We start from the raw sequence: 10,381 nt of genomic DNA, 5'->3' as shown, positions 1-10,381 counted from the left end.
CGAAGAGATCGATGCAGCATCATCAAGGTGTCCCTTTAGATCATCCTGCAAAGCGACCACGGAGAGAAAATATGGCACTTCATGATCAAGCTCATGTAGATCACAAGGGTTTGATCGAGTTTGTAAAGGAAGATGCAGAAGATTTGGAACGAGCTAATGACTTGAGCTCCAAGAGAGGTCCTTTCCAGGCTCCACTTGGAATCCCTTTCTGTCCTGCAAGTTTGGGTGGGGCACGGAGATCTTTGCCTTTTGTAAGTACTTCTAGCAGTGGTAGTCTTAGTTGTGACCGTGGAGAATTATGTCATACGGAGGCTTTGAAGAGAAGGATGGAGAAAATAGCAGCAGGACATGGCTTGGAAGGAGTTACATTGGACTGCTCTAATCTATTAAATAACGGGTTAGATGTTTATTTGAAGCGTTTGATTAGGTCATGTGTTGAATTACTGGGAACAAGGTCAGGTCATGATCAAACAAAGTATGGAGTCTTCAAGCAGCAAACTCAAGAGAAGCCAATTAATGGTGTTTGGCCAGGAAATCACATGCATGTACAGAATAGTGATAAGATTTCTGAACACATGCAAAAGCTGAAGACAAACAACCCGATATCTCTGCAGGATTTTAGGGTAGCGATGGAGTTGAACCCACAGCAACTTGGTGAAGATTGGCTGTTGCTACTCGAGAAAATATGCCTTTGTTCATATAAAGAATAAGACAGGTCAACTTCAGGATCTCCTGATATGTCAACTTCTCTTTGGTTGATTTTTAAGAACCTCAAGGAGTGGTTTACTTTTGCTGCTTGCCATCTCTCCATTGAGCATTGCCATGGATCAGTGCAAAATTCTTTTAAAATATCGTGGTCTTATTAAAATGAATCATCTTCCCCGAATATTGTCAGTGCCTGAAGAAAGTTCAGTTTTCCCATGTTTGGCACATTGATGTATGTTCTGAATCCATGTTGACATGTTACACCAGAACCAGATGCCTCAAGCTTTTATATGGTATACAGTGTATTCAGAGAAATCAGTTTTGCAGAATACTAATGTGTAACTTTGATATAGGTAAAATCAATTATGTAGGTTCTTGCGGGGTTCCAGGGTATGTATAATTTATTGAATATGGGTAATTTGAGTAATGTCAGTCTCTTACTGGTTCAATATTGTTTAGGAAGATAAATTTGGGTTATCCCGATACAAGCGACACCTAAGAAATCATCTGGAAAGGTCCTATGTATCTTTTCTTTATGAAGTTTGATCTGTTAATCTCATTCTCATGTTTTCGCAGATATTTGGTTGACACTACTGCATATTTAGTTTTGCATAAATTTTTATCATAACATGTGACAGTTGTGGTGGATAATACTAAAAAATGCATCGTCCCTTTCTTGCTTAAAAACTGAGCAGTCAACAATATTGCCATTTGACTTGATGGATCATTATTTAGGATAGCGAAGGCAATTTAAGACCTTGTATTATGTCAACATTTCAAAAAGATGTCTCGCTTATATGTTAAATAATTGTTACATAGCAATGCTATTAATGGGAATATTAGACTTTTTGAAAGTCAGCATATATGATAGTTTATTTCATACATCAAACTGTTGTTGATAACCTATTATGAACAGGGATCACCCAAAGCAATATAACTGTGACAGTTGTATGTTGAAGCATCAATTTGTGACTGCTAGCAACTGGCCCTGGAACACACTGACAGATTTATTAGTTTTCTGGTTAATTTTACTGAAGTTTATTTTTCTTTTTGTATTAATTTTGCTTTGTAATCCTGAAATATTATCCTGTCATTTCCTACCTTGTTGTACTCTTTATGTTAAGGGGATCTGGATGGTGGATCCTTGCTCTCGTGAATCCCAACCAATGAAGTACTTTTTCCAAGTATTTCTTGGTTTTATTTAAGCTCTCTCTTATCCTAAATATGCCTGTGCTAAGATGTCGGCACCAACTTTGAAGGATTGGAATCAGAAACAATTTCATGGTTAAAGGAATTTGGATAAGAGATGAAGAATCAGAAGAGGTCTTACAAATCTCATGGCCACATGCACTTTGTTTTTAATTTTCTGGAAGCATAAAAGTTATTAGAAAATTTTCATAATGATTCCTAAACAAAATTATATTCTTTTTTCATATTTTTGTTTGAAAATTATCAAAATGGTTGTGTCAATTTTTAAACAAAAAATAACTTTTAAATCCTCGTAGTGCATAGTCATATAAAACTAGTTCCCCTTATTTCATACACAAGAAAAGTCTATTCATGTTCCCATTTTTGCTTAAAATGGCCCTTCTCCTTCTAGTCCTTGCTTGAAAAAGTTTTTTTTAACCCAAATCCAAATATTCATAGATTTTCAAGATTAGTCACTTTGTTCTTGCCAAGATGTTCTGCTTGGTTTGCAAATTATCTGTTGGACCTTCTTAGAGAACTTTTAGGTTCTCGTACTATAACTGGTGTAAAATCCAAGATCGTTAGAGATATATGTGCATACAGTTCTCCCATGGTATCCTTTTTTTATTAAGCCTTGTTTCTTGTGGAACTTGTCGCCAATTGGAAAGGATTAGTTGCTGTACACATTTAATTTTACTTTCTAATTAATAAATAGTATGAACTTGAAAGGATCCATTGGTCCTGATTCTTCTAGTTTTATTTTCTACTTATTTAGAATGTCATGAATGAGCAATGCGATTATATTGATGAGGTAATCTGGTTTTGTTTCTATTTCTAATGAAAATTTCCAATTTTGTGACTTCAATATATTTGATATTTCTTGAATGAAGCCGAGTAACATAGTTGAATTGGATGATTTATGATCTGCAGATGGACAGATTTACTTCCAAGTTTTCTGCCCTTGGTTGTAAGACTAAGGATATGCCATTTCTGCAGTCTAACTGGTACTCTGGCTCAACCAAGACAGTAAATTCTGGAATATGTCTTGAGTAACCTGGTAATTTAGCCAGTGTTCCTCAACATGTCTCTTGGGTACATTCTTAAGATGATCCTTTTTCCTTGCAGAGCATGCAATTTCATTAAAAAAGGCCTTCTTTACAGTTTAGTTACGGCAGCCATGATCTATTTCTTTTCTTATACAGTTTTAATGTCAAGGTTTCAGTATCCAGAAAGCTTTGTATGCATCTCTTCTGGCTATTATGATGCTTTAAATAATTTCTGACAAATTATCTTACCTGAAGGACTTTTTTATTTGACTTAATGACTTATTACCTCCATTCTGTGCACTTCAAACCACCCATATTAACTTGTATTGATTTTTGTTCCATCTTAATATATAGACTGATTTTACTGTGTTTCAGTGTCCTGTTGAGGGCAATCTAATAAAAACAACATTTTCTTCTTGGTGATTTATAAACTGGTAGATATTGTGCCTTTTAAAAGTTCTTGGTCATTCCATATAGAATCGTCCATGCTTCTGCTGTAATTTATTTGCGTAGTATGTACAGAAAAAATAGTATTGTTGGTCACAGGACCACAATGTTTATTTTGGTTACTGCTTACATGATTAGTCTTTTTTCTTGATCATACTCGAATCTTCGGTTGGTTGTCACCAACATTAATAATGTTTTAATGGAAGGTACCAAAAGTTGCATGATTAGACCTTGTATTCATGTTTCGCATAGTGTTTTTGCTAATTATTCTATGTACCTCAACTTGTATATTGGAAACAGGATATCTTGAATAGACATTTTCTTGCATAAGAAGCATGGTGATTTTCTTCCACAAGTGCAATTAATTGATTGTGCTGTTGCAATCACAACGCCCATCATGATACACTGGGAGCCAAAAGCACCAAAAGTCGTAAGGATTTACTTCTTAAATCCCAAGAGTAGTTGTGATTCAGTCAGTTCAATAACTTAATGCTTTACAACATCAAAATTCATGTTTGAAATGGTGCAATGATGATTTGTTAAACTCCTAATAGTCAAAAAAATATTTCTCAATGTACTCTTTATCATTTTTAATTTAAATTTGATATCTCATGCTAAGTTGATTTTAGCTAGGAAGTAGCATGCCATTACTTATTCTCTAAATTATAAAATTAGAAAAAGCAATAAAAGTTTCTTCTGCATGGATAATTTTTTCTTTACTTGGTTGAGAAAATATTGCTACTGCTGCATTTGCAAGAAATAACAGAGTAGATTACTTTGTGGAATACCATTTTTCTTAATATGAGTTTTTTTTCTAGATGTTCCTCTTCTACTAAAAACCTTACATGATTTTCATGCTATCTTTTATAATTTATGAATTCTTCTACTGACTCATAATTTCTTAGCACTAAGATATCGAGTTTCTAGTTTTGGAATACATCCTCTCAATAGGATCCCTACAGTTATAATTTGCACTCATCCTGTTCTAGAGGTTTTGTTATCATAATTCTTGGAAGCATCAAACGAGTTTCATATATGCAACATTTGAGAATGGCATATATGTGCAATTTCCCCTGATCAGGAATCATTAAGATCACTAAACTATATGTCCTGAAGATTTAGATTCTTGTTTCTGTACAAAGCTTATGAATGCCTGAAGGTCATGACAAAAAGAATTGTCACTATTTGGGATCAGATGTGTAGCACTGAAATGTTAGCAAATTTGTCATAGTAGATAAATGTTGTGCTTTTTTATGTTGTAGCATCCCCGGAAGTGGGAATTCGTCGTAAAGTTTTGACTTTCATTGCTTGTAAGAATGACCAAAGTTGCTGCATATGAGTTGATTCAAGAAAGATGAAGCAATCAGTACTACTAGATAAAAAATAGGCGAATGATATAGGTGGAGGATTCAGATTGTTTCCTGCTCGAGAGGTCATCTTTGAGACGGATCCATGTCTCCATCAAAATCTTGGATGTTTGAGATTGACATGTGATTTTGATGGATTCTGTTGAGATCCATGCCATGATTTGTCACTCTATAAATTCTCTCAAGAAATATTGGTATCCCGAATATATGATTTTGTATACTGATGTTTGATATGACATATATGACACCCTATTTGGCATTGAGTTGGGACTAGGCTTTTTGGTATTACTGATATTTTAGGCACCTTCTTGGTTGTAGGGTAATTAAATTATTTCTCCATGCATTTTCATTTTATCTTTTTCTTTTCCTCTGGTACCTAGGATTTGAACTGATATATGACTGTGCTTTCAATAGCTTTCTTCCATACATTCTTTTGTTGGCTCTTTGTGGCTGTGGCTCGAGTTCTGTCTCAAATCAGGGACTTGAAGCAATGCTTCCATGGCTGCCATATGAGGAAGACATACAGTACTCATGTCCAATGGCTTACCTGTCATTGATGGTCCTCATACAACTCCATCTGAAGTAGCCAATTTTCAAGCATGTCTCTTTTTTCTATTGGAAGGGAGAGGATGCTATATCAGAATCTTAAATTTTCAGAAGAGAAATAATTTATGGTGCTTGAATCTTGATTACGTTGTTAACAAGGGTTCAAAAAATTCACTCAGTGGACAATTTGGATCAATTTAACAAGGATACCAGAGGACTCTAGTACAAATCAGAGCCTGACATTGTTAAAGCAAAAGACGAAGGTATACATCGTGGTACTACATATATATATATGTACATATATGCTATATACATATATGTACATATATGTATATATACATATATATATGTACATATATATATGTACATATATGTATATATACATATATATATGTACATATATGTATATATATATATATATACATTTATATATATGTATATATATATATATATATATATATATATGTATAACAGGATGTTGGGCCACTGAATGGAAATGGAAAAGTTTATTTTTCCAAGTGCCATGGTCTCCTTTCAATGAATAATGGATCTAATTGACTTGATTTACATGCTATGATGTTATGTTAATTTGAGCTTATAGTACACAGTTTTATGATGTGAAATCATAGTTACTGATCTTATATGGTCTCTGCAGAATAGGTTTCAGATAAGTCCATGAACAATGCTCCAAAGCCCTTCTTCCACCTCAATTTATTGAAGGGGAGAGGTACGTTTCTGATTATAATATGTACATGTTAAAAACATATGACATTTTTTTTATAGACTTTACAGCTATCTCTGGTGATTGGGAACCATGGAAGAAGTAATACTAACTCCAGCCTTTGTTTGATCTCTCTCTCTCTCTCTCTCTCTCTCTCTCTCTCTCACTGCTGTTTCACCCATAAGTTTCCACGGGAACAGAAGGCCGCCGGCAGAACGATCGCTTGCGCTGCTTCTCCAGGTTTGATGTCTCCATCTCACATCTGGTTAAAATCTCCCACATAACCTGCACATCTTGGTATCCACACATTTGAACATCATCGTACAGCTTTAGAATTCCCCCACCTGCCCCATCAGTGAGGAAAGAACAGGACTTAGAACAGGAATCCAAAGTAACAGCTCCTGTGAGCATGCATATATATATATATATATATATATATATATATATATATATATATATATATATATATATATATATATATATATATATATATATATATATATATATATATATATATCCATGGCAAAAGTGGAAGAAAAAGACGCAACCCACCATGCATGATATATCAGTATCGGCTATTTAGTATGTTTGCCTTATTAATGTAATACAACAGTGAAGTTGAGGATGAAACACAAAAAGAGAGGATGCTATGATCTCCTTCTTGTCTTTCTTGCAAATTAAACTGGTGAAGAGAACAGAGAACTTATAGAACTTCTACATGCATGATCCTTCATGCCCCAGCCAGGCGATCTGGAGATCAATGATAAAAGTAAGAGACCTTCGATTTCGACATGATCCTTCAGTCGCCCAAAGACATTAATTTTCTCCTAGGTTTCCCCTCGGCTTCTTCTTATCTCAGCCTGGTAATAATTATAGAAACAGAGAGAGAGAGAGAGAGAGAGAGAGAGAGAGAGAGAGAGAGAGTAACCGTGTTTCTGGGACCTGACGCGGGAGGAGACGGCGAGCCAAGCTCGCTTGACGGGGAAGACAACCTTCAAGCGCCACCAAGACACGACCTGGGCTCCTATCCTCCGTCGCCGGCTGGAGCCCCGCGACCCCAGCCGCCCTGCTTCTGCCAGTCCTTCGACTCTTCGTCTCCGATGCACACCCGATCTCCACTCCCTCTCCTCGCGGAGGGTCGATTCGCTTTTAGATTTTCGCCTTCTCCTCTCTTTTATAACGCGCAGGCGGCTCTCTTCTTCTATCTGTGTTGTGCTGTCTGATATCGTCACTCGCGGGATTCTTTTCTTGGAACGGTTGGCTCGCTTGGTAAACATCTCCCATCTGCTACGGACACCGTGGGTAAACATACGAATAAACGGGTGCGAACGCAGACCCCTCTGCTTTTGCAATTACCCAGGACCACGCGATCGTCACTCTCCCGTGGGCCCCTCGCATTCCACCCAATCGCACACCGGATATGACAACGAGAGGGGAGGAGCAAACAAGGGATGAAACGCCACCGCCGCCCCACCCCTCTCTCATCATCACAATGAAATTTTAAATAAATCATTTTTACAATTGAAAAAGAAAAGATATATTCAAACGCAGAGGTGTGAGGAACGGAAAGTGGTCACGTCTTCAGGTTTCCGTTTAGAGCACACGTTTCGGCATGCCACTGGCCGTCACTACCGGGTCAATTTGTAGGACGGTCTCGGTCGCGTGCCGTCAAATTCATCCATGCGTTCGGTCGGCCGAGGACCCCACCTCCGATCCCGTCCACGTCTTCACCGTTTTAAACCTCATGCCATGTACGTATATTATATCTTCTCCCCTAATCTTGTCCAGCCATCGTGAAGGAAGAAAAAGCATGACCGTAGGATGCTCGGAACCTTCCATTGTTAGGTTTGCACAAAGTAGCGTTTGGAGACTGTAACATTACCGTGACTTTCTACCTACACACGTCACTACTGGTTGTATCGGCAAGAAAGTGAGGTATTAACGACCGATCGACCGACGGCTATCCAAAACCAAGTACGTGTTCGATTCCAATTCCAATTCTATGATGCGTCGTTTCCACGGCCTCGGGGTCTCCGTTTTTGGGCACATGCGGAAAGCACGCGGAGCGTCCCGCGTGAGTGTGGGTCCCGCGACGACGCGTTCCTTCTACCGGGCGCGTCAGGCCGTACACGTGCACGCTCCTCGCTAAACGCAATGCCTGGGACGAATGTGCTCTTTTAGATTCATTCGTAAGGAGGAGCGATGGGTTGGACACTTGGACAGTTCGTTATTACCATCTCCACTCATTATCCTCTCTTGAATCACCTTGTCAACGCTTTTGTCATGCTGTAGCCCCTTCACCTTTCTTCTTCACCTCCTCCGGCACATCTTCGTTTCGTGCTGCCTCCTCTATCTGATCCCCGCCGGGCCGAGCAGCTCCGCTACCGCTGCCGCTGCTGCTACTATCCGCCGCCGTCACCGACTCTTGCTGACTCCATCTGCCCTCCGGCTTCTGTAACGAGACGACGGTCTCGAACGCCCCGGCAAGCGCTTTCACTTTGCTCCCCCTCGCCGCCAGCTTGTCGGCTGTCTCCTCCTCTATGACAGCGTTGTGAGCCGGTGCCGTCTCCTTCCTCCAGCTCACCGCCGCCTGCCTCTTCGACTCCATGGTCTCTTGCGCTGCCTTGTCTACTCCATCGCCTTTTCTCTTGCTTCCTCTTCCTTCCGCCTCATCCCTTTGGCTTCCCGGCATCTGCTCATCTACATTCTTGGCTTTGGACTCTGAGCTCCTCGAATACTGCTCACATTCGACGTTCTTTGCCAGGTTTCGTGCCTCATTGCCTCTGACGACGTCCATCAACTTCTCTTCTTCGGGTTTGACTGCAGCGGCGGTGGAAGACATGACTTTTGGAAGGATTCTGGCGGTCTTCACGAGCGGAACAGCCTTCCCGCCTGCCGGAGTTTTCGAAGCTTTCGCCAAGCTTCGTTTTCGAGCCATGTTTGCCATCGTTGACGGCCCACTTCTCGCTGCTCTCTCCTTTGGGCGGTTTGCTGTGGGAGGTCGTTGAGGTAGGGAAGACGGTGAGTGAGACACGTTCATTTGGCTTCCACGTTTTGCAGCAGCACCAGCTGCTGATGAAGATATCTTGGGCTGTTGGGAGCTGGTGCCATGGCACGAGCTAATGGTTGGCTTAAGATAGTTCGGTGTGGGTTTCTCAGGGATCGTAGGAAGCAAAAACCTTTGGTAGTAAACTTTGATGGTGTCTCTCCCGTTGGCATTGTTGTTCTTAGGTTGGGCACTCAAAATTCTCTTCTTCTGTTGCACTCCTTCGACCTTAGCTGTAGCCATTAGCAACTGCAAAATACCAACATGCAAATCGCAGAAAAGACTAGTAGTTTGAGCAATCACAATGAAACAAGGCATGGAATCGAAGCGAAGAAGGTGCAGGAAATCGAGAGCTTTGAAACGAAGGCATGAACATTGTGGTAGTTCAATACCTAATTCATTACAAGTCACGACGTTGATCTCATGATAGATACCCTTGGGCAGAAGAGATAAGAGAGAGGCATTGAAGACGATGGCTGCCTTCTCTTGTTTTCAGCCCATTTCTGAACGCGAACAAGCAGAAGAAGAGACGAGGACAGATCATTCTTGGGGAGTCTGTCTGATTGGCATCGTTAATGTTAGTACGTTCTAGATAATTGACCAGGTCAAACAAAGGAAGTAGAATCCCTGGAAATGAGCTTCATCTTGATAGCTGGACCTGCACAAACGTGAACTCATTCCTCGAAGCACCACCACCATACGGTACAAGTCACCATTTGCTGTCGAGATTCATCGAGGACCGGCATATGAGACAAGAAGACATGGAGACTCGTGCAGAGTCTGCAGACCTCAGCGTTGACAGAGGAAGCTGAGAGAACAGGAGAGTGAAGACATCACGGAAGAGAGTGCTTTCGTGGCCAATCCTCTCGAGCTTGGGGGATCACTTTGGCTTATGAAATGTAGACAACAGCTTTTAATGTAAATTAAGATGAGGAGAAAAAGATTCCAATTTATTGCATTTCTCGTGTACGCAAGTTGATAAGACAAAAGTCAAAACTGTTCCTCCATTTTGAACCGTTCAAAGAGATGTCATGAACGTGGTTGTGGTCGATTTATCTTTTTGATGAGTCCAAAGTATTCCACCTTAATATATATATATTTTATCGATGGTCTTCTCCTCTTTCTTTCGTCATAAAGCTGTGCAGGAATTAAAACAAGTCAAGTCGGGTATCAGTTCAAAGCAAAGTCATTGATTAAAAAATAAAAAAGATTGGTATTTGGAGTAAGTATTTCTAATTAACTTCTTCGCATTTTCAAATATGATAGTTATCAATTTTATATTGTTAAAATAATATAATATTATTTATTTTAAAAA

The 10,381-nt window shown here is 39.5% G+C and overlaps 3 protein-coding genes and 1 long non-coding RNA gene across 4 annotated transcripts in view; 2 read left to right on the top strand and 2 right to left on the bottom strand.

Moving 5' to 3' along the window:
* LOC135649146 (uncharacterized) overlaps nt 1–1,282 on the top strand; it is a 2,706-nt gene extending 1,424 nt beyond the window's left edge. The window contains exon 1 of the mRNA XM_065167258.1: nt 1–1,282. This exon is cut by the window's left edge and continues 1,424 nt beyond it. Coding sequence (XP_065023330.1) covers nt 1–710 — 710 coding nt within the window. The 3' untranslated portion in view covers nt 711–1,282.
* A 4,700-nt stretch (nt 1,283–5,982) lies between these two features.
* LOC135649293 (uncharacterized) lies at nt 5,983–7,316 on the bottom strand. The gene is made up of 2 exons (XM_065167506.1): nt 6,949–7,316; nt 5,983–6,364 (listed from the first exon to the last, which is right to left on the bottom strand). The coding sequence occupies exons 1-2, from the start codon at nt 7,295–7,297 to the stop codon at nt 6,195–6,197; spliced, it is 519 nt and encodes a 172-aa protein (XP_065023578.1). The 5' UTR covers nt 7,298–7,316; the 3' UTR covers nt 5,983–6,194.
* Nucleotides 7,317–7,793: 477 nt separating this feature from the next.
* On the bottom strand, nt 7,794–9,586 carry LOC135649538 (uncharacterized). Its single transcript, XM_065168011.1, has 2 exons — nt 9,459–9,586; nt 7,794–9,315 (listed from the first exon to the last, which is right to left on the bottom strand). Exon 2 carries the CDS (start codon nt 9,307–9,309, stop codon nt 8,302–8,304), a length of 1,008 nt encoding a protein of 335 aa, XP_065024083.1. The 5' UTR covers nt 9,310–9,315; nt 9,459–9,586; the 3' UTR covers nt 7,794–8,301.
* LOC135649539 (uncharacterized) lies at nt 8,491–10,024 on the top strand. The gene is made up of 2 exons (XR_010501301.1): nt 8,491–8,629; nt 8,785–10,024. It is a non-coding gene; the product is annotated as an uncharacterized LOC135649539 (long non-coding RNA).
* The last annotated feature ends 357 nt before the right edge of the window (nt 10,025–10,381 follow it).

The sequence above is a fragment of the Musa acuminata genome, chromosome BXJ3-9, assembly GCF_036884655.1.
Source record: "Musa acuminata AAA Group cultivar baxijiao chromosome BXJ3-9, Cavendish_Baxijiao_AAA, whole genome shotgun sequence".
NCBI lineage: Eukaryota > Viridiplantae > Streptophyta > Magnoliopsida > Zingiberales > Musaceae > Musa > Musa acuminata.
The sequence above is the reverse complement of the archived record's forward strand: the minus strand, read 5'-3'. Positions and strand labels throughout refer to the sequence as shown.